Source organism: Lichenostomus cassidix, chromosome 2, assembly GCF_008360975.1.
Source record: "Lichenostomus cassidix isolate B80296 chromosome 2, HeHo_3.0, whole genome shotgun sequence".
Lineage (NCBI taxonomy): Eukaryota > Metazoa > Chordata > Aves > Passeriformes > Meliphagidae > Lichenostomus > Lichenostomus cassidix.
The window spans coordinates 25,220,842-25,245,117 of NC_139482.1; the positions used below are offsets into that span (position 1 = coordinate 25,220,842).

The 24,276-nt window shown below is 40.7% G+C and overlaps 1 protein-coding gene across 2 annotated transcripts; it reads right to left on the reverse strand.

Annotated features, from left to right (window-relative positions):
* Window positions 1-1,847: 1,847 nt before the first annotated feature.
* On the reverse strand, window positions 1,848-19,564 carry ASNS (asparagine synthetase (glutamine-hydrolyzing)). 2 transcript variants are annotated; one of them, XM_085050787.1, is made up of 12 exons: window positions 19,429-19,564; window positions 17,486-17,768; window positions 14,060-14,297; window positions 12,420-12,605; window positions 12,011-12,112; window positions 9,824-9,951; window positions 8,963-9,089; window positions 7,467-7,573; window positions 7,030-7,130; window positions 5,081-5,162; window positions 4,660-4,815; window positions 1,848-3,330 (listed from the first exon to the last, which is right to left on the reverse strand). In XM_085050787.1, the coding sequence occupies exons 2-12, from the start codon at window positions 17,732-17,734 to the stop codon at window positions 3,121-3,123; spliced, it is 1,686 nt and encodes a 561-aa protein (XP_084906913.1). In that variant the 5' UTR covers window positions 17,735-17,768; window positions 19,429-19,564; the 3' UTR covers window positions 1,848-3,120. The 2 variants fall into 2 exon arrangements, with proteins under 2 accessions (XP_084906913.1, XP_084906914.1); XM_085050788.1 differs by having other exon boundaries at window positions 17,486-17,753; window positions 19,429-19,516.
* Window positions 19,565-24,276: the final 4,712 nt, after the last annotated feature.

The following is a 24,276-nucleotide window of genomic DNA, read 5'->3' on the forward strand; positions in this document are numbered from 1 at the left end:
TAAAATTAAAATTATTAGAATTCTGTGCAGTACCTGCATCCAGAGACAGGCTCACAAAAAAACTTTCTTAGGCTTCCTAACTGCAGCCTCTCCATCAACCAGAACGTCTACGTAGATACATAAATAAAAACCAATAGGCCCCGAAGTTCCCAGATGAGGAACCGTGACAGGCATCGTGCAGGTGATGTGTGTGTTTTGGCTGTGCCATGGGAAGGCACTGAGGAACACACAGCATGTCTTGCTGCAGAAATAAGCAGCCTCTTCCACACTTCAGCTGCTCTCTCCTTTGGAGACACTGTTCAACAGTAAGCTCAAACACAGGCCTACCCCTTCCACAGCTTCTATTAACGGGAACCAGAAATTGGGTTTGTATAAAAACAAAGTCCACCCCTCCAAAGACTTTAATTAACATAGGCTGCTTTTACACTTTGCTCTGATTTTAAACACAATTTCAAAAATCTTACGTTATTTCAAACCATCCCATATACGAAAACTCTGACCAATGGACTGAGGGTCCCCAAAGTCCTGTCAAGTGCTCCCTGGCTCTTACCTGCTGGCTTGTACTGCACAGCTTGCTAGAGAGCTACTGTCAGGGACACTGGGATGTGGCAGTCAGTGAGGCTCCACACACACAACCAACAGGAGGCTAAAACAGCACATAGGCTTTGTTAAAAAGATGAAGCATGGGTGTCACAGGGCAACCTCAAGCACTTGGTAGGTGTCATACCCTGCAGTGCTCTCTATGGAGCTGTTAATTTCTCCTTCCTCAAAAGGAGGAAAGATTGCTGTGGAAACAAAATTTAGTAATTTAATTAATTCAAATTAAAACCAAAAATCCCCCCTACACTCTTTTAGCCACTTTGCAAGAGCCCTATAGCTTCTCCCTCAGCCATCATCAGTCCTGCAACCCAAGCACTACTCATCTCTGCCTTCCCCATTTGGACCACCAACTTTAATTCCCCATCCCCACCTGACACATTACTCAAATCAACCTACTCAGGCTGTCAGAATAGTTCATCTTAATTTTATTCAAAAGAAACAGAGTGGAAAAAGAGGCTACCACAGCAGGAAGAAACCTGGAGTAAAAGTGGACAAAAAACCATTGCTTCCTGGATCTGCATCCCATTCCCTCCTGTGAGAAACTGCAAACATGTCTGCAGCAAGCAGATGACCCAGAGTAGCTGGATGTTTTTGTCTTCAATTTTCCGGTTTGTCTTCTTTTTGCCTCTATTTTTATTTCAAAGGGGAAAAAAAAGAGAAAATACAGCATCACAGAAACCAAAAGGGCTGTAGAATTCCATACATGGAGAAAGAATGAACAGGTTTTACACTCCTAAGACCTTTAACAAGAATAATGCAGCAAGCACTGTATTCTTCCTCTGCACATTAGTAAAAAGCTAAAATAGATGAATCATCAATCTAGAATATTGTCTTGAAATGTAAATCCCCAATGTATTAGGAATTGAAAAAAAAAATAGCTGTATTTCCTTGAATACTGCAATGCTGCAGCAGAAAGTGCATTTGATCCCAAACTGTGTTTAGCCTATTTTCACTTCAGGCAAATGCTGTTTTCTTATCTGAGTCTTGGAAGTTTACAGTGAGTAGTAAATCTTATCTTTACACATGAGTACCTAACAACATACTCTACACTCTCACAACTCAAAATACCCTTTACTGCTTCAAAGAAATCCAAAAAGACAAGCACATGGCCCTTAAGTAAACAAGCCTGCAGGAACATATTATGGACAGCTCACAAATGCCATGGGGCCACCAAAAGGTTTCAGTAAAGTTTCTGGGAGAGACTCAAATGCAGGATTAGGGTGGAGCAACAAAGAGACAACCGGTCATTTTGTGAAGATTTTAAATCAGAACAGCTTATATTTTATAAATAAAAAATGGCTTTGGTTTCCTAGTCAAGAGGGATAATAAAGCAGACTTGTCATCATAAAGAGCGTGATGCTAATCAAGTCAATCTGCAACACACACACATATTTCTTGACCATGCCTAAGTTCTAGTTACCTTAAAAAAGTAGCCATAGCCCCCATAAGTAAGTAGTTAAAAAAATGTTATCTTGGGTAAAAATCCAGGTGTTTTTTCAGTAGAGTATTAGAAGTTCTTATGATTCCTGAAGCTGCTTTTTCCCCATTTTTCCAACCAAGGCATCGATTGCATTGTTGTCAGAGATGCTTTGTCCAGCTACAATCTATGATTAACAGGTTTGGTTCACCCACACAGTTGGCCATATGCAGTTCAGCAGCAACAGTCTACCTTTTCAACATACGGGTGATAAAACTCTCAGAGTAAATGAGAAATTTCTTAAAATACTTACTCATGCAATTTCCATCAAACTGATATACATCACCCAGTTAACACTCTATTTTTTCAAGAATAATAAATACATTTAAAAATGGAAGTCCTTGAGTTAGAAACAAAGATATAACTTGGCTTCTCTTATCCATTCTGCTCTGACAGTCACAATATCTTTAGACTGATGGTATATATACAGAACAGCCAACTGGTGGCTTCACAGTAACAAATAAGACTGCCATTCATTTAATTAACACCCAGCACCACCCCTATCATAAACTCTAGAAGCATCTCTGCATAGCTATGAATATCTAAATACTTTTTGAAAACCAGACAAAGCTTTTCAAGAGTGTGTAGAAGTACATTCAGAATAGAATAATATAGAGACTATCCAAGTCCCACAGCCAGTAACACAAAATACTAGATAGCTAGAGTCCAATTTCCCTTTGCTAGAGGGTCAGCAGCAGTTTGCATCTCTCAGCCTGATTCAAGTCCTCAGAATAGAGCTCTAATTAAAATATATTAAATGACTTCAAGGAAAATGAATACAACAGGTTACATGAGGAATAGAGCTGCCAAATAATGTAGTCTCTTGTCCATAAAGTATTTTCCAATGAATTACAAAGTTTTGGTACAGCAGCATAAGTTTTAATAGTACACTAACAACAGAAAGCTCTCATTTCCAATAGCATTGTCAAAGTACATCTTAAGATGATTTAAGCTTTAGGTTTGCATAATTTGTTTGGTTTTCTTAAAGCAGAGTGCACACAGAACATTTGCAGCACTTTTATTTGAGGGATTATTCGAACAGTCTATTCTTGGGTAGCTGACTTGTAATGTTTCAGTGTGCGTGCAGAAGGATCAGTAGCTTTAACCCATCTTGGCATCCAGTAGTGGGGCAGCCAGCTGCTCCGCCCTGAGTAGTGTTTTTCAAAGATCTGGCGGTAGTAATAACTTTCTTTCGTTTTAGGAGGATTGAAAGGATATTTCTCCGCAGCCTTCTCCAGCAAAAGGTCATCAACCTACAGACATAAGCAAAACTCAAGTTAAGCTGTAAACATCTTGAACTTTTGAAGACATACAAGGATTCACCAACCACTAAGCACTCAGAGGTTTGAAAAAAAAAAGTCTATTTTAGAGGCACAGGTTTGACAGGTCAAACCTTTGTCACAAGCTCTCTTGATCTTTACTAATATGTAAATGTATTTCCAGTGCTGTTGGTATTTCTCTGCATGACATGTGAAGCCCATTTCTCTGGGTCACAACCACCTTTGTTAGTAAGGTCACAGACACTTCTTTCCTACCCTTCCTTTGCTGTGAAACAAGTGGAAAAACTTTAAGCAGTCATTTTGCCATGTAAGTGACTTCCTAGGTTGTTTTTGTGGCTTGGAGAACTGGTGACTCTGTATAACCATGCTCTTAGCAACAAAAGACCTGGGGTGCAGAAGTAACCTGCAGTTGCTAAGTTGCCTAAGAAGGGGACAATGAAGAGTTGTAACAGTTCACCTGCATCTATTGAGGTGAATTGCCTCAACAGGCAATTTCAACGAGCAGCTTCTGCTGTCAACATGCTAACTTTTTATGTCTGTGAAATAAATTTGCTCCTCCTACAGCAACACAGGCTCAGAACAGGCAGCACAACACTGTTGGCTGACCCAACTACCTTCTTGCTTGAGAAAACAGAGAAAGAAAATGGGGAACAAAAAGGTGGTAGGACAAACAAGCATAGGCTTAACTAAACATATTCCTGTGTAACAGAGCTCTGGTGTAAAGAGGACGTTATTCCTTCCTCTCCATGATTCCTCTCCATAAGCTACCTCTGCACTCTGGAGAGGATTATCCTTTGTACAGAGTCAAAATGCTCTAAGTCTTCACTGGTTAACAATGCAAGCAGAGGCTTTAAAAAGCAAAAAGGCTTAGCTAGGGATAGCTTTGAAAAACGAATGACGCAAACAAGAAAGTACATTATAAAGTCATTATGTTGTTACTCAGCTGCAGAGTAAGTTCAAGCAAGTGCCTTCAGATGAAGCAGCTGCTTTGCCTGTAACCCAGAAATTGTGTTTGTCAATACACAATCTAATTTGCAATCCAGACACTGAAATGATTTTCATTTCCTTCACAGTCATTTCTGGCAGGGTCTAGCATTTCTTTGTAACTAGGATCACAAATGCCTTTAACGAACTCAGATATCTAGAAGAACATTGATTAAGGTTCATCTTACTCCTCCACCATGAAGCTCAAGGTAACTGTTATACCCAGATTTATTCTCTCAACTAAGCATGTGAGCTGCCTCCCACTGGCAACCCTATCTAATTCACTTAAGTGAGAAGGGGAAAAAAGTGGTATTGTACCTGTTGATCAATATAGTCCTGAAGAATGGAAAACCAGGATTTCTTGACTGATGCAATACCATCACTGAAAGCTTCTTTGGGTCTCCAGAGAATTTCTTTGGGAAGTAAATTGGAATCTTCAAAGGACAATCTTAAAAGGTATTTTTCAATTCCATTCTGCTTGCAGAGCAAAAAACAATATCATGAGTCTCATGAACTGTAGTGCAAAGATCTGAATTTAAACACTTTTGAAATGGTTTTCTTTCAGAAGTTTTGGTCAGAAAAGGCTTCCCAGTTGCCCAACAATTCAGTAAAATATTTAAGAGAATGCTTGACTTTGGGCCGAGGACTTAACCATCAAACTCATCAATCTGGTCATGCTTAGAACAGGTATCAGTGAATTTGTGAGCTTACACTTGGATCCCGCCCTAGTTTTACATACCTTTGGGATTCGCAGTTCTGCTGGCAGAGATAAATAATAAGAAGTAAACCGATGATCCAAAAATGGGACTCTCAGTTCAAGGCTAAGCAGAGGGAATAAACAGAAAAGACACTAAGTTAATCCAACAAGTCATCTACTTAAAAATTCCACAGCAGCTAAGCTTTCCCTGTCTTTCACATAAACACCAGGTTTTCTGCTGTTACTTAGAAGAAATTTCACTTGCATATTTACGACTACCTGAATTTAATTCACCAATTTGTAAAGTATATGGTCTGCACTGATCAAAGACTGGGATATTTTATAATGCCATATGCTGGGCAGCTTCTCGTGCCCCAGATTTACACACTACAGTCCTATAGCATTTGCAACGACCTTTGCAACGTGTGTGCAAAAGTACATTTAAAAAATCCTCCTCCTCTCAGAGAACTACCAAGTCACTCACTAGGATTTGTATCAGCATTTGTAAACATATCATAGAACCAAGCAAGGACTTCTGCTATCATTTCTGAAATCTGCAGTTTTTTGTGTTTTCAAGAAACAACAAAAAGGAGCCCACTTGGACAGCATTAAACTGTTGATGACTTATGCTACAGCATTCACCCAAGTTCTCTCCTACACCAATGGTAGATATACACATACAAAGCCTTTGTATCCCACACCTTCTAAGGACACAGAAGGCACCAAACAAAATGACAGTAACTGCATCTTCACTGGAAAGAACTACTCTCAGTGTGTTTCCTCAAGAGACATTATGCTGTCCAGCTTCACAAGTGAAAGGAGATGTTATACTGCATTCTAGTAATTCCATTGCCTGCCTCTTCAGTTTCTGCTCTGATAGAAAGCTTCAGCTGCTTCAGGTAATACCCACCTTACCAAAAAAACCCCAAATGAACCCAAACAAAAAAGGCATCATCATTCAGTAATCAAATACTGAGGCTCAGTTTCTCCATATATTGACAAGATTTGCACTGCAAGTCTTTCCTCACAGTTATTCTTGTTCCTAACTGATAATGGTAGTTTCATCCTTTCCTTTCTACTTTTAATTCCTCTCCCTTTTCTCCGTAACCTGAACCCCTTAAATTCTGTTTTAATTTGTTAATAAGAAGGCTTTTTCTTCCCAGCAGTGCTGTGCAGCGGAGACCAAAGAAAAGCAAAAAGCAGCCAGCATATGATAATTAACAGCCTTGAAAATGTGGCAAAAATTTTCAGTATAAAACAAATTATGTGGCAACCGGCAGGTGTCCTGCACTTTGCTCATTTTTTTTTATAGGAAAGAGAAACATAAGAAAGTTGTAAAAAGCTGGGCGAGTCATTTTGTGGCAGGATCAATATACAACACAAGCTTCCCAATAGCTAAGTTGTTTGCTTTGCCAAAGGTACCATCTTCTTATCTATAGACAGTTTTCCAACATTATTCTCGCTTTAAGTGAAGTATTTCTTTTAGTAAAATGCTTCTTTTTAGTAAAACAATACTATTTTCTACAGCACTCAATTTGGAGATTCTTTAATATACCAGTTACACAGATTGTATCCTAGTAACTCTTCATCATAGTCAGCTATCTGACTCAATGCACATACTTTTCTCTTTTCAGCATGTTGTTTCATTTCTGATGATCATCAGATTCAAGATTTCTCTTTGTCTAAACCCCCAAAGACCTCAAAGTAAAATACAACTTTGCCTTAGCTCCATAACTCTGAATATTTGTATTTCTAATTCACTGCTTCTGTAAAGACCAGTACAGTCCCAGACAAAAAAATATTTCAGTTGGCAACACAGTGGGCCCTACAGTCACAGATCAGATTAAATTTTGCAGCGTGCTTTGTTGTTGCTCAAATTCCTTCAGGCTACAACTTTGTGTTGGCATACAAATCCTCAGCAGTCTTTTCCTGCTTAATCTTCTTATGCTTTTAAATTATGAGTGCTTAGCATGCAAGGGAATACATTTTACCCATGCGCTGCAGTAGTTCTGTCTGCACGAAGCACATCAAACAGGTAGAGCTCCTTCAGAAGCCTCTCACTCTCTTCTGCAGCTTCCTCGGGAGATGGTGCCTGAAACCAAACACAGCATGGAGCACACAGGTGGAACACAGCTGCACTGAGGGAGCCACTGCTTGCTTTCCTGCATTTGAATTGCAGTGATCACCAAGTGATCTCAGAACTAGCAAAAACTACATACAAGAAATAACAGACTCAGGAATTGTTGAAGATTCTGAAATCTATTTTTAGGTGATTAAATCCCTTGGATTTTATGCCACCCCAGAAGAGAATCTCAAAAATTACACAGTTTTAACAATTCTCAAACATCACACCTTGAAATCTCAGAGATGCTCTGTTGAAAGGCATAACAAGCAGCTCAAAGGCATTCTGTACAGTGAATACATTTACCTTATGGAAATATATATATCCTTGTGTCAGCTCATCTGATCCTTCTCCTGAAAAAATGACCACGCTGTCTGTTTTCTTCCGAATATATTTGGAGACAAGATACATACCTAAAAAAAAAAAGTATAAAGTTATTATAGTACATCTACACAGATGATGCTATATACAGCTAGTAATTTTAAATCTAGCATTTTATAAATTTGTCTCCTATACTACTTTCTTCTGTAGCAAATAACTGATGTAACATCTCATTTGTTACTCAAAGCCACCAACAGCCACACTAAGTTGGTGCTGCAAATACATCTAAACTGTGTATTTACACTGGGCCCTCAAAATAACAGAAAGATGTGTCTATCTGTGATCCTGGGAACACTGGAGGGAGCAGTGTTCCCAGGATCACAGATAGCAGAAGGAAGTGAAATTCCTTCATGGGAACACACAGAGGAGTTGTTCTGTCTCAATTTGAAATTAAGTGCATAATTAATTGCAGCACAGTGCTGAAGAAACCTTCTAGCCTTGGAGTGCAAAACTACCAGCTAAAGTCACTGTTTAACTCTCTCCCACTGTGCATTGAACTGCATGAAGCCCTTAGTTCAAAAATTTTTGTAAATAATTTTTTATTAAACATAATTATGCCTTCCACTCAATGCATCTTTCTGAATGGTATCCTTTTACAACAAAAGTATTAAAAATCTAATGAAAAGGATCTACTTCATTATTTCTTATACTAAGCAGTAAATCACAAAGAAAAAAAAAAGACAGATAAAAAGTTGGATTTAATTTTTAAAGAAATGCATTCATTATTTCACGTTGCTAAATCCCGTCTTCATGGACCAAATTCCACACAGGGAGCTCAGTTTTGAAAACTGTTGCCTATTTGGCTTCAGTAACTCTTTTACAACATTTTAGGACGACACAAGATTAACTGGGTAAAATGCTGTAGCTTGCATTATGCAAAAGGTCCCATCAGATTAAGGTTTTTCATTCTAATCAGGCTGGCAAGGCTTTGCAAGAAGCTGCTGGTGACTTCCTTCACTTCTCAGAATCATACATTATAAGAACCTGTGTTACTAAAGGGCAGTAATAATAACTTCACATTAGTATTAAAAATATGCAAGGAAACGGTAACTATTATTGTTTTGCTATGATAACATTCAGTATCTCACATAACTGTAAACTTCCCCCTCCCTCCAAGGTTCATACTTATCAGAGCAGAAAACCTAGCCCTGCAGATCTAACATTTCTTCTTCATGTAAGTATTGTTTTTCATCTCAAAGCTTCAGGAACAGCTCATGACAACTGTTTCATGCAGTCAGGGACTTGAAAATAATTGCTTTTGCCTCAGCGTGGTATCGCAGATAAGACTGGAAAGAACTCTGGAGTCCCAAACCCCAGGTTTTGTGTCAGCTAAGTGATCTAGTAGATGACCATGTGGTTTTGCACAGAATTTTATGTGGGTGATAGATGTAAACCAAAGATTGCCATTAAAAAAATCTTACCAATAGAAGCTCGTATTGTTGTTATATCATAGGTTTCCAATGAGAATATAACTTCCTCTATTGCCTGAATCCCCTCTTCAGTATTAAGTATTACTTCATGATGTTCACTGCCTATGTGTGCTGCCACCTGTTTGCAAAAGGTCAAAACAATGCATCACCTTTCAGCTAAAACATTTTATGACCATTCATTGTGTTTAAAGCAAACACATTGAGTGAAAGCACCAGCTCCCTTCTGCTACAGTGGGAATTATGACATTGGGCCAAAAAAAGACATTACTTAGCACCCCTTTGACTTGCAGTGGTAAATTCACCAGAAAGAACATAATCTCCTTAATTACAGTGTTCAATCATGATTGCAACAGACCATCCAGCTGCTTGCCTAAAATGTTAACAGGATCTGTAAAAGCTCTAAATATTCCAGATATCTGCCCTTAAGAGAAAAAGCAGGATAAAAGTCATGAAAGCCTGGATAGTACCCAAAATACCAAACAGTTTGTACAAAACTCTTAATTCAGCAAACTGATAACTTACAGTACTTGACATATATACAAATGTCTTAGTATAGGAACCATAGCATGGAGATCTACCCTAAAACCCAGAGGCAGAATTGAGACCACCCTTTTGAAAACAATGTAATGGGAACTCCATCATGAAAGTCTTCCAAATGCAAGAGAAAACAGGTAAGGTTCAGTTGCCTCTTTAGCAAGATTATGCAGCAAATGTAGTACTAATTACTTACATCATAGCAATAAATGAATATTCAGTGTTACTATTAACGCCATACCATGAAGCTAGCACCATTAACATACTCTGTTCAGCATTCAATAGCTCAGAATAAACTGAAAGCAATGCTTAAGATACCTTTCTGGCAGCCAGTAAGTCAGGACTGTTTTCCATTCCAATTGCAAAGGTTTGAAGTGGGTAATTGATGTTGATTTCTTTCATCAATTTCAGAAGAACGGCTGCAACCAAGCTGGAATCTAAGCCCCCTGACAACAAAACAAATTATTTGATTAGGTGTTTGAATGATATTTTGCATCATTCCCTTAAGGAATCTAGATACTGGACTCTTATGAGTGGGCTTCATTTTTAAACTGTGTGAATCCAAGCTACTTCTCATACAAGTGCACATTCACTTCTGCTTAATAAAACAATCAGGCAACTTTAGTGGAACATCTTCAGTAGCAGTTACTGAAGTAACAGTTAGTACTTTTCATGTCAGAAGCATCAGTGGAGCTCCTTCTTTGAGATAAAAAGAACATTTACTGAACACATTGTACCACCAGAGATTATGGCCCTTCTCAACTCTGCTAAAATGGGATTTATTCTCAATTTCAAAACCTCTCCCTATCCTCTTCTTACCTACATATTTGATAGTCTATTGATAGGACCATGGAATTTTTTTTTGCTTGCTGTTTGAATAAAAAATAATTAAGAACAGAATGATTAATGTAAGGGTTCCACTCTCCTCCAATCATTCTTCTTATTCCTCCTCTTCCTTCTAGAGGAGAATGAAAGGACTTGAACAGTTTGGAGAACAAGCAAAAAATAAAACCAAGAGATGCACAAGCCACCTAGATGTACTCTAAGGATCCACCATATCATCATGAGCTAGTTCTGCTAATCCTTAGCTAGTTCTACTTGCTGCTCCCCTACAAAGTACTTCGCAAAACACAGTACCTGTTTGCCCACACCTGCCTGCAGTTCTGACAAGCACGAGGCAAAACCCTCTTCTCTTTGTTTCCTGCTGTCTGCACATGTTTTTTCAGCTAAGTGCATTAGCATCAATACCCACCCTAATCCCCTTTATGGACGTACTAGCTTGTAAAAAAAAAAATAAATCCTGTCATAATTATATGCAGATTCTGAGAAAAGGAGAGCACAGAAAGCAGAGTGCACAGGATGAGGAAATCAGGAAAATAAAAACCCAAGTTTCCAGTGGAAAGTTGCAGAATTCCACTGTGATTGGAAACAGAAGCAATTCTCTAAGTGTGATCCAAGCATACTCAAAATTGTGAAGCACTGAGATACTCTGGTATTATTTATACCAGCACAGGCATTTAGTTTTGCTGCTTCCTGTATGTGCATCTGAGGAGCTGCTGACTGCCTTCTAATTTGATATCTGAAATTTGGAGTTTAAACAAGCTTTTTTACTGAAACTGAGATCTTCCAACTCTATGTATCTTCCTGTTTAATTTACCTTCTTCCTACTTTTTATGATGCCATTGAAAGGAAATGGTCCAGCAGTATCTCCTGGTCAGCTCTCTCTCATTCAGATGCACATTTATAGGGTTCATGACAAATGAGTGTAATTACTGTTGCACAGTGTATGAATGAAAAGCATACCAGAACTCTAACCACAAGTACCAAGTGCAACACAAACACTGGAAATAAGGTTCTAGTCCCATGGTTACAGAGCCTTATCTGTGTAAAATACCTCTGTCACATTGAACCATCAGATCACAACACTGATGAGCTAAGTCAGTGAACAACTTCCTGTAGCACAAGCTATTACCTTATCTGCAAAAGAGTGTAGCAAATATTTTTGGTCCAGATGTTTCCCTGTAATTTGGTAAATTCAGGAAATTTAGGATGGAGACTAAAGCAAAGATGACAAATAAGAATTTCACTTCCTCCTGCTTCTGAAACATGACAAGGCTTTCTTCTAGGCTCAATCTGCACAAAGTGAATGTAATAATTGTATTTTCTCTTTAGACACCAACCTAAGCATAAATCTCTTGTATTTAAGAATACATTGACTGATTTGCAACAGGAATTTTATATTTGTCTTATTTTAAGATGCTCAGTGTCTCAATAAGCAAAGACCCCAGCCCAAATTTTAAAAGCATAAGACTTTCAAGATACATGTGAGCTGGAAAACTTTATTCCAAACTAACAAGTTCTCTGTTGCCTGTTCTAAAAAGCAAATGAAGATTCAGATCACTTCAGGTACATTGCAGCAGAACAGCCAATATACTTTTGTCTGATTAGCAGAGGATGGGCAAAAGAGAGAGAAGGTACAGAATCATTGTGGTTCTTGCTACTTACCCGACAGAAGACAACCAATCCTCCTGTGAGCCATCAAACGTTTTCTAACAGCATTTTCAAATAGAATACGGATGTTGCTTTTCACCGTTTCAAGGTCAAAACCTGCTCAAAATAGAAAAGAGAAGATAAAAATTGTCCAAAAAGTGTTACTTAGACTTCGCTGGATGATGCTAATTAGGAAACAAATATATTTGTGATTCTCCTTTGATAACAAGGATACTCAAGTCCATCTTTGTACATGACTGCCTAAAAAACAATTCTTAAGTCCCTACATTTTAAAGGTTCTTACAGGTTAGTTTTTTTCTTAAATGGCACTTTTTAAAACCAATCTATGCAAATTTTAACATTCAAAGATTATGATTTTTTCACTTTTAAATCCGAGTAAGTAGCAAAATCTTTGCTGTATTACCTGAAGGCAGAGCTTCTACTGTATCACACGTGACATGGAGTGGTTCATCTTTACAGCTATGAAATTTTACTAATTCCACTGATGCAACCTTGCCAGAGGGCTTTAAATCCAACACTTCATAATGACCGGGAAGAAACGGTTCCACCTTAGAACATAAGGATGTTGAATGCTTTAAGTTGATAAGTCCTACGCATAAAATAGGGAAAAAGAAAAATATCAAGAGTTTTTGACTTAAAATGGTTAAGTTACACCTCACCCAACAGCCTCTCTACTAAAACTATATACAAATATTTTCTCCAGATCCTAAATCTGGTATTAAAAAAATACCATTTTGACTCACCATCAGTCCTGGCTAGAGCATGATTCTGCTTCTGGCAGGAAGTACAGATAGATCTGAGCCATCTCAAGCTGAGGCAGATAGCAGAGAAAGCAAACCAGCAAGTTCTGCTAATTGCCAAGTAGCAGTATATCCCTGAGAGCACTAAGAAGAGCACTTTTCTAACTGACTACATGATGTCCCAGTCAAGGTGTAATATGCTTAGAAGAACAAGAATGACAATTATTAAATTACTGCGTGTTTAAAATTCAGCATAGTCAAGCTAACAAGAGTTTGCAGTAAAACAACTGTATTGAAGTGATTGCTAAATTGACATATATTTAGTGATTTCAAAAGTCATTGGTTCTAGACTGATCTACTCTTGAACGCCAGGTATCAGACTTGTAGCTAAACCTCATTTCCATTCCCTCTTGTGAAAGAGGATGTTTTGCACCTGCTGGTCACCTGGATGCCCCTTGAGGAAGTCCTCAAAAGAGACATTGAATTGCTGTTAGAGAGGGACTGGTAATTCACTGATTGTTATAGGACAGTCTCCAAAACATTCACTTCCCTTCTTCCTTCACGAGCAGCAGAAACAGTGCAGCTATTGATATTTGTACACAGTACTCCTATTAGAGGAGTCAACCTACGTTGGAATCTGATAATAAAATAGATATACAATAAATGGGGAAGACACAAATAATTGTGAAAGTTAATTTTAGCCAAAGTGCATTTTACACAATGAACTCCTTTTTAACATTGTTTGGATTTCTTTATGGTAGTGCCAAGACTACAGAGAATTACTTTAAAAAAGAACAGTGATGTGTCATCTCAAAGAAAAAAAAATTATTGAATAAAGTATGTGATTCTGGGAAATTACCCAATGCTGCAATAAATTTCAGTAGGGTTTCAAAATACCTGGCTTTTACAGATTAGCAGCTCTTGTGGCATAATTACCCAGTTCACTATATAACACCAAGAACAAAGTCTAATATAATTTACTGTAGCATAAATCTAGTCTAAGTCAATAGACTATATTTAACTTTGGCCTAATATAAAATATCTTGAGTTCAATACTGCTACGATTCCAGAACACAAAGAATTCTAATAAAATAAGCAAGTTATTTTAGAGATATTAAGGACAATTAAACATATTGTATGTTTTTATTTTAATGATGTGTAGTTCTTATACTACTAAATATAGCTCATATATTACTGAACTTACAGTTCTTCTCTTCACACTTAGAAGAAAAGCCTGACAAAGAAGTTTGTCTCCAACAGCAATACCTAAGATTAATCAGGCACTAAACACAACTGGCTTTACCTTTCGCTTCAGAACAGACACCCAAAAATCCATCATCAGTTAGCACCTTAAACAGTGGTCTGACTCCATAGGTATCTCTCGCCAGAAACACTTTTCTGTTTGCAGTGTCCAGAAGGATGAAAGCAAATACACCATCTAGCATGGATGCTGTTTGTTCTATTCCTCCTCTGTTGTATAGATGAAGGATAACCTCACCATCCACTAATGTTTGATAGTCAAATCCAAACTGCTTCTGCAGCTAAGAAAAAATATAAAGAAAAACATAAATAAGCATTCGCAAACATTGGCTGCTTAGTAATTGTGTCATAAGAATAACTTTGTATGTAAAATCAGTTTAAAAGTTACATAAGTATTTCTGCCAAAGAAGGCAATTACACTTTTGTTTTCAAAGTTGTACTGGGTTTGTGTGGCCAGGCTTTGGTAGTGAAGGGACTACAGGGGTGGCTTCTGTGAGAAGTTGCTAGAAGTTTCCCCCACATCTGGCAGAGTCAATGTCAGGCAGCTCCACGACAGACCCATCACTGGCCAAGGCCAAACCAATCAGGAATGATAGCAATGCTTCTCTGACAACATATTTAAGGAGAAAGAAAAGTTACTGTGCAGATGTAACTGTGGCCAGAGAAGAGCAGGGTGAGAATATGTGAGAGAAACAGCCCTGCAGACACCAAGGTCAGTGGAGAAGGAGGGACAGGAGGTGCTCCAAGTGCAGCCTGTGGTGCAGCCCATTGTGAGGCAGCTGTGTCCCTGCCACCCATGGGAGATCACAGGGATGCAGAGAGCCACCTGCAGCCCATGGAGAAGCCCCAAGCTGGAGCAGGTGGATTCCTGAGAGGATGTTGTGAACCCACAGGAGGCCCATGCTAGATGGAGCAGGCTCCTGGAAGGGACCTGCAGACCTGTGGAGAAAGGAGCCTACCCTGGAGCAAGTCTCCTGGTAGGACTTGTGACCCTGTGGGGGACCCATGCTGGAGCAGGCTGTGCCTGAAGGACTGTGCCCATGGGAGAGTGACCCACACTGGAGCAGGCTGCGGAGAGCTCACACTGGAGAAGTTTGTGGAGGACTGTCTCCTGTGGGAGGGACCCCACACTGGAGCAGGGGAAGAAACCTCCTTCAGCAGTGGCAGGAACATCATGTGATAAATTGACCATAACCCATTTCCCATTTCCGTGCTGGGGAGGAGAAATTAGAGGTCAGGAAGGAGGAAGGGGTGGAGGGAAGGTTTCTTTTTTTAAGGATTGTTTTACTTCTCCTAATCCTGTCCTGACTTTGTTGGTAATAAATTCAATTTAATTTAATTTCCCCAAATTCAGTCTGTTCTAGTCATGACAGTATTTGGTGAGTGATCTCCCCCAGTCCTTAACTCATGAAACTTTAGTTGTATTTTCTCTCCCCTGTCCATTTATGGAGAAAAGTGATACAGCAGCTTTGATGGGTGCCTGGCATCCAGCCAGGGTCAACTCACTACAAAAATATTACCCAGGAGCATCTCTTAGGCAATGAGATCAACACTGCAGTCTCAAGCAATTCACACTATGGCAAGTTTTCAGGATACACTTCTATCTGAGGATGTCAAATTACAAACCCATGACCCTGGTCTTCAGAAACAGTAGCAAGCCTCTGTCTAAAAAAAACCAAAACAAACCAAACAGCTCAAAACACATAGACATGTGCAACATCTCTGCAGAGTGAAGTGCTTTGGAAATAATCTTTGGTTTACTTATGCAGTCACTGCAATTCCTCAGTGTTTTTTTTTATGCACAGAGAAATTCCTTCTGCCTAATCTTCCTCCATTCCTCAAACTAGCCTTTTCAGTCTGCCTGTGCATATGAAGGGAAGGAGAAAGAAATTAGCTGTCAGACTTAAGTCAGGCCAAATATTCTTCATGTTCTTCTGGTGCTACTCTTAAAAGTCCTTTCAATACATACAGAACACAGGGAAAGAGAGGGTTTCACTAAAATATTAACAAGCCAAGAAACCCTACAAAACCAGTGCTTTCACATTTTAAGTTCTTTGGTTTTAATTGTTAGTTATGGGGCAGTCTTGGATCAAATTGAGTCAATGTTAAAATAAGTAAGTCATTGCCCTACGAAAGGCACCTGTCTCACAGATGATCTTTGCCTAGGTATGTTTCAGCCACAAACTTAAAAGAAAAATCTCATTATAAAGAAAGAGGGTAAATAATGAAGTGACAACAACCAAACTAGTTCCTGTAGATGGCAATGCAAGTCTTGCACAATTCAAGTCCCCTTAGGACTGTGTGTAGCATGATAGAGGATAATTACTCTCTTACTGCTTCCAACAGCAGAAAAACCACAATGCAAAACACTGCAAATAATACAGACTGCTGGTACAATACATTACACATGCACTGCAGGGCAGTCTCACCCTTCAAACAGACAGATACTTGAATACTGGAGAAAAAAAAAAAACTCCTGCCTATTCAGTCAAATACCCAATGACATTACTGATGTCACTGATGATACCAACAGCAGCCTGACTTCCCTTAAAAATGTGACGTTAGAAATGCTATAATATCTCAGATTATTCATATGTTTCTGATGCTACCACACCTAGTATGTGATACATTTTACACATTTATTCAGCATGGTTCAGAATCAGACACAATTTTAAGCTGCTTTATACATCAAATTTGGATGAGCTGAATCATCTTTCCAAGTAACACAGGCAGCATGGACATCTCAGCACAGGAACTGAGGAACACTGGCAGTCTTTAGCAGCAGCATCACATCCATCAGGGACATTTAGAAACTTTAGGAACTAAACAGAGTAGCTGCTTGTTTTGTGCCTAAGAGACTTAGGTGGCTCTCAAAAACCCCACAAAAAATCTGACTTCTGCTGCAGACACCTAAGGACTTTCGTGGCATACTGGAAACATCTACCTTAGGCTTACTGCTTTTATATAAATACATAAGCATGCATACTATGCATCACTAAGTGACAAATCCATCTAGATTGCAATGCAATAATACAAATGCAATACCCAACAACGTGGGAGAATGGCAACCCAAAACAACTGAAGAGCAAGACAGTGTAAAAGCATTTTTATTATGAAAAGAGAAGAAGTGGAGAAAGAGACTTGGAATTCTCCTCCCTAAAAGATAATGAAGAATGTGTCTTAACTTTCAACTGGACAAACTTGAAAGTGCAAATATTTGTTGCCCTTCTTGTAAATTAAAAAGTGATTTTTTAATATTAAAGATTAAGTATGTTCCTAATAAGACACCAGATTCACAGCTCATCCAGGTAATTTACTTCCTTTTAAATACTAGCTCTTTGCTAACTTTCAGATTTTTTTTTCTGATATTCTAGTCCAACACATTTTAAAGATGTTCTGAATATCCACTGGTCTTGAAATTGAAAAAACAAATTTTTTTAAATTGCCTTATCATGTATAAAACACTTACCTGTTTGAAATTGTAGATTTCTCCATTGTAACACAGCCACAGATATGGGAATTTCTTCACCCGGATAGGCTGCATACCATACAACTGATCAACAACTGCCAGGCGGTGGAAACCAAAACAACAGTTGGTGAAACCATTGACGTTCTCAAAACGAAATGCATCAGGACCTCTGTGTGCTATCTTCATGGCACTCAGACACTGCACAGAAAGGCATTCATCGCTCCCAAACAGGGCCCAGATACCACACATTGTGAGGCTCTTGTTCTACCTGCAAGTGGAGAACCTGTTCAATAAAGACATGAACATTGTAAGCAAGGGCTGACACTTTGTATTGGGACTGGCTGAGAGGGAGTTCATTTTCCCCTTAGCAGCCCTCATAGTGCTATTTTGTGTCGGTGTGACAGCAGAGTTTTGGCTACTGCTGGGCAGTGCTCCCACAGCATGAGTGCAAGCCAATGTTTCCCCCTCACCAGAGGGCTGGGGGCAGGCAAGATCTTTGAAGGCAGCATAGCCAGGACAGCTGACCCAAACCCTCCAAAGGGATATTCCATACCTGATGTCTGCTCAGATTAAAACTTTAGGGGAAAGGAGGATAAAGGGGGAGTAACTACTACATGTGCTGAAGCCCTGCTTCCCAGGAAGTGGCTAGACATCACTTGCTGGTAGGAATGAGAGAACAAAATCTTTTTTTTTTTCCTTTTGCTTGTGCATGACCTTCACTTTTGCTTAAGTAAACTGCCTTTATCGCAACCCATAAGGTTTTTTTTTTCATTGTATTTTCTTGCCCCTCACCCCATCCAGCTGAAGAGAGGAATGATAGAGTGTCTTGGTGAGTACCTGGTATCTAGCCAAGGTCAACCCACCACACAACTGAAAACCACAGATAACATATGCAGGCTTAACTGTCAAGAGACCTGATCAAGAGAATAGCACACTTTACAAACATGAAGTGAAACCTGGCTTCCTAAAAGTATGAGAAGCAAATTTTTGACAGCAAGAAATTAAGCTTAAGTTTTACCTTTAGATACAGCAAGGCTGTCCATGATTTTTTTACAGATCACAAATAGAACAAATCATTACTAGGCATAGTGTATGATCCGTTGAAGTAACATCATATGAGCAGAAACATTAACCATACTTTCAGTTTGCTGCCTTTACATACAAAGGGTGTTTATAACACAGAGTGAGGCTCTTTAGCAAGACCTGTAGCGACAGGACAAGGAGGAACTGTTTGGAACCAAAGGAGCATAGGTCTAGCCTGGAGCTGCCCAGCAGCAGCGGCAGGCCCAGACGGCAGAGGTGTGAGGGGAGCAGTGCTGTTGCAGTGCCATGCTCCCCCTAGCACGCTGCTGCAGCCCCGCTGTCTCGGCAGATACACACAGGCCTTGCAGCTCTCTGAACTCTAACCCTAACAGGGCAAGTGGGCTGAAGCTGGGGACCTCCAGATCAGGGGATGTCGCCGGAGACATCAGCCCAAAGCGGCCATTAGGGTTAAGGTTCAGGAAGCTACAAAGCCTACAGCTCCAGGAACACTGGGGATGCAAAAGGCGTGCCAAGGGGAGCACGGCACTGCAACAACACCGCTCCTCCTCCACACCTTTCCCATCTGGACAAGCGATGGCGCTGCGGACCTCAGCCGCAGCACATGGACCCGGGTTTTCCCACCATCTGGAGCGTCCTCCTGGCAGCCCGCGGCCTCCCGGCAACCGCGGGCAGCCAGAGCAGGCTCCCTCGGGTCACACCCGCTGCCCCCGGGCCCCTGCACAGGGCCGCCCCTTCCTCCGGCGGCTGCCGCACATGCCGGGCCCGCCTGGCCTCGCCAGCCGGCGGCATAAGGCCGAGCACCGCGGCAGCTCCCCCGGAGACCCCGACGGCAGCCCCTCCGGCCGGCCCTGCCCGGCGCAGCCCCGAGGCCCCCGGCCGCTCCCGCCCCGCTGCCTTACCCGGTGCTGGCCGCCGGCGCTCGGAGAGCCGCGATCCGCGCCGTGCCTGGGGATGGAGGAGGTGGCTCCCTCCGGCTGCGGCTCCGCCCTCGCCGCCAGCTGCTGTTGAAACACGCGGCGAAGTTTCGTCAGGCGCCTCCTCATTCCGCCCTGCCCGCCGGCCTACGCCCGTAGCCCAGGCCTGGGCCCACGCCCCTGCCCCTATCCCTGTGTCTTGTCTCCATGTGCAGCCGCGCCGCTGCCAGGCCCGAGCTGTCCCGCGGCAGGGCCGGAGCTCGCAGCCCAGCAGCGCCGGCTCCGGCAGCTCCCCGGGCCGCTGGGAGGAGCAGTGTGCACCGGCAGGCACCGCTGGGCGCTCTGGGCACTGCTGCGCTCAGGCGGGCCATTTGTAGCCGTCAGAAATCCTGTCCCTGCAGGCCTGCTCCGAGCTGTGCCTTGCGTGGTGTCCCGCAAAAGAGCTAAGGCAGTGCCTTAAAGCTGCTTTATTTGGTTTGGGAGAGGCTAGCCCATGCGAAGCTCACACCTTTGGAAGCGTTTGCCGAGGACGTGTGATTTTTCTGCGCAAAACTAAATTCTGAATCATAACCACGATGGGCAAAACAGGATTTTGGTGCTTACCTGAACTTCGTTATTGGACAGTTTTGCCTATGTGTCTTTGACAGTGCTAAAGTAAAGGAAATTCAACTCTGAAGATTAGGATGTGAAGTCCTAAATATAAACCTTATTTCTCCATGAATACTTCAAGAGAGCCGTTAGTAATCTGCATGGAGTGTGCTTTCATAGCTAGCATTAGTGGAGTTACTGTAAAACTGCAGTGCTGTGCTCAAAGTTCTTTAGGTCACACAATTATCAGCAGTAAGTGTGGTCTGTGTGTAGAATTTTAAAAGGACTTTTAAGAAGCCATCGAAAAGATATTTTTAGGCTTCAGAAAGAAAAATGTGTTGAAGCATCCTGTGCAGGAGACGTAGACTCCTGTGCTGATTAGGAATAGTTGCAGGATGTTTCTGTTCAGCACAGCTTCACCTGGACGTAGGCAGCCTGCATGTGCCATGTGTGCAGTTCTCAGAGCTGTGCACTGCCTGGGAGGGCAGGGTGAAAGTATGTGCAATGGCACATGGAGTCACTGCTCACAGAAGAGGAATGGTTGTGCTGAGGAACACCTTCTATCTTGGGCGTTTTTTCAGAGATCTAAATGTCACTCTGCATTTTGGAAATCTACGAGATAGACAAACCTTGTACTAGCTTAGGTTATTTGGGGGGGTTGTTTATTCATTTATTGGAGAGTCTTGTAAGCCGCCTTTCTTTACATCTTTGCTTCTTTTCTCCATGCAGAAGAGATTTTTGGGTGGGTCTGCTTAGGCTCAAATTGTTGTCAGGGCATTTTCATTGATGAGCAATTCTTGGTTCATAACTAGATCTTACACTGGGCTTTACGATAGTAAGTCTCAAACCATTTCGTAAAATAATAATTTTTAATGGAGAAACTGAAGCAGGGAGACTGAGAAGTGACTTGCAGAAAGTGGCTTGGTAAGGCTGGACAGGCGCAGCTGGGGAAGAGCAAAACCACCCAAATCCTCATTAAAGTCTGCATCCTTAGTGTGCACTGGGTAACACACACATATTTATCCTACCCTTTACTATCTCTTCTAAAATCTGGAGATAACTGCTGCATTTAACTGTGTCTTGCATGCTTAATGCCCAATTTTAATGGAGTTGATGGTGTTACCTATAGGACTATTGGCAGAAGTACTACACATGGTCTGTTTTTTAGTATTGGTAATGTTAGTGTTTGGTAGTTACAAAAGCACAAGAAAAAAATGCCATGTCCCTGACCTTTTCTCTACTATTATTAACTAGCCCATTATAGTCTGTTTATATTGGCATTCTTTATCAGCATATCCACAGACAACACTAGATGTAATTACACCCCAGTCTCTCACCTGTGTTCTTCTCAAGTCACATCCCTCTCAGTTTTCTCATTCCTGCAGACATTATCATGTGTAATAGTTTCTTCAAAGCATTGGCTTCTCCACCCTACTCCTCTAAAGTTGATTTTTCCTTCCATTTTTGTTGAAAAAAATTTAAATTGCTTCTAGCTGGGCTGAGAGAACAGGTTTGTGTGTAAATATTGGGTGCCATTAGTAGCTAGGAGACTTTCCACTTTGTGATACCTGTTCAGTACCTGAGAATAACCACCTGGCCACAGACTGAAACCATTAAATAACGGCTGAAAAACACTGTAAGAAAGTTCCTGATTAATTGATTAGGAAGTGCTTGAATTAGTTTTGTTCCTAATCACCTGAGATGAAAGGCTAAAACGTTTCTCTGAAAGCAACAGGTAATTGAGCAAATAAAAGCTCAAAGTTAACAGTTAACCCACAGCTAACAGGTAAGTGAATACAATGTAGCATTAACTGGTGCAGCCTCATGACTTGCACTGAACTGGTAGCCATCAGCTCAAGTCTCGGTTGAGCATTGCTCATAAATGAAGTCTGTGCTTCTCGTTTTGTCTCATTAAAGGTGAATGCCTTTGCTGCATCTGTTGGATGTGGTGCCACCAGCATGCTTGGAAGACCAGAAATATCTAAGTTCTGTGAGATTAATGAAATGTTTGGAGAGGAGACAGAATGGAGGGGAAGAGGAGAAGTGGAGGCTGTGATTAACAAAGGCATATGGTGAAGGTCTTTTGCTGTCACAGTGATGACTAACAACCTGTGGTACCAGGGGTTTTACAGGGTGTATCCTTCTGAAGATAGCCCTCATGAGAGGGCTTTTTTGCGTGAGAGAACACATTTCGGCTGGTTTTGTAATGGTGGCTCTCCCAGCTCTCCACTTCCATTCTTTGCTCTCACAGCAGCTGTGGAAGGTAACAAGATCTGAAGTGGAAAACAATGGCAAGACTCAAATATTAAAGAAAGACTTTCCCTTTTCTGCCAGCATCCAAAGCACATTCACTGCAGTTTCTCAGGCAGGAATTGAGCACCCTTTGTTGATGGTGAAAGTTGCCACAAGTGGATTCATGGGCCAGCTCATTAAGATGTATAACACCAGAAATTCTATTTATAACAGAAATTCTATTTATAACAGAAATTCTATCTATAATTATAAATTCTATTTATAATTATGTATAACACCAGAAATTCTATTTATATCTCACCACAGCCTTCCACCAGCCCTTTGCACAGAAATTACTAGAGAATAGGCATTCTGCACCCTACCAGGCCACCTACTTAGGCACTGTTGAAAATGCTTCATCACTAACAATTTGAGGTATAATAAAGATAATGCTGAAACAATTTCTGTATTTGAAAAAACTGAACATTTTGGCTGTGGGAAGGAGAAAGATGTATCTTGTCTACACTTTCATGACTCTCTTTGCAACCAGTATCCATTTTTTACTTGGACAAACTGCTCTTGATCTGGCCTTGAACACATCCTGAATTGTAATAGTAAGACTTGTCTTTTTCTTCTCCTAACTTGTGTAGCAATGGAGATGTGGGAAGAGGCAATTCCAAGTTTCCAGATGCCTCCAACTTTCCTTTTCTCAGCATTCAGTGACTGAATGTTTTCTAGAACAGGGACTTAGCTTGAAAGAAGAAGGTTTTTTTCTCCTAATGGAGCAACACAGAAAGATCCATATGCCATGGTGGCACTGGCAGCCTGTTACACTGAAAGAGATCAGTGATGGGCAGAGCTCAGGGAAAGGTGGAAATCTGTTCCTCCTCCCCAGTCACACAGGTTGGCATAAGCGATGTACCTCATACCTGACTATCTTTCAAATGTAGAGGCTTGTTGGATACAGATATATTTACCCAGCAATAGTTGTAGTGGCAGGTGTTCTGCTAACACATCTGACATCTGAAATATGCACAGAGCAAAGGCCTTTGCCTGTATTGGTTTTCCTTCCCTAGGAGAGAATAACACTATGTGCTCTTAAAAGTCTGAGTGCTTGCACTCAAAATCTCAGGCAGAACCATACTTTAATTTCTGAGTAGAGAAAAAAACCAAAAAGAGAAACTGTCAAATTCAAAAGCTGTTTGAAAATCTGTAGCTTGAAGTAAGGTAAGCTCCCATTTGTATAATTTAGTTTGGCTTTTACCAGCGGGATTATATCACATGCCAGCAACCTTGCTGCTTTTAAATAGCTTCCCAACCCAACAGAGCTCTTTGTTCCTATAATTTTGAATTTATTTATTTTTCCTTTTTCTCTTGTCTGTTCCTTTCCTTTCGAAGACATTAAAGGACATACAGTCTACTTGTCTCTCCTCCAGACAAAAATCTTTTTTCTCATTGTATAAAAAGTAGCTGTCTCTCTCACTGGGAGTTCCTATTGCTATAGTCTCTCTTATTTAATCCTTTTTCTTTTCTTCCTGTGTAATTATGTTAAGCTTCAAAACAAATAAGACTTGCCCTGACCTCCGAGTTAGAGGTCACAGCACTGCTGAGTGTTGAAAGAAAATCTTTTCTAGAGCTCAGGCATTCAGGACTTTAGTAAAGTACTAGGAAGGCATGTCTAGTGCAGCAGCAAGGGAGAACACAAAGTAAGGTGATTTGTTATTGCATGCACAAAAGACTAAGCATTTTTCACTACTGCCGCATCCTTTTTTTAACATCCCAGCCCTTCCATCATCCCCCGTGTTTCTTAGCACAGACAAGAAAGGGTTGTTGAAAGAGCTGTTGGCCATACAGTGCACATGGCAGGCATGGCATATGGCACACCAATGGCTCTATTGTCCAGGCCCAGGACCACAGAGGAATGAAACATTGCTGACTTTAACTCAATAGTGGTCTTGGCTAATGAGAAGGAATCTGGTGTAATTTATTCTCTTTCTGGGGAGGGGGAGAGGG

What these genes read in the sequence shown, in the direction of transcription:
- ASNS (XM_085050787.1), bottom strand. Translation starts at nt 17,734, where the DNA reads ATGTGTGGTATCTGGGCCCTGTTTGGGAGCGATGAATGCCTTTCTGTG. An exon ending in AACAATACGAGCTTCTATTG is followed by an intron (nt 7,574 to 8,962) that starts GTAAGATTTTTT and finishes TTTTTTTTTTAG; the next exon opens with GTATGTATCTTGTCTCCAAA. An exon ending in CAGAACTGCGAATCCCAAAG is followed by an intron (nt 4,816 to 5,080) that starts GTATGTAAAACT and finishes CTCTGCAAGCAG; the next exon opens with AATGGAATTGAAAAATACCT.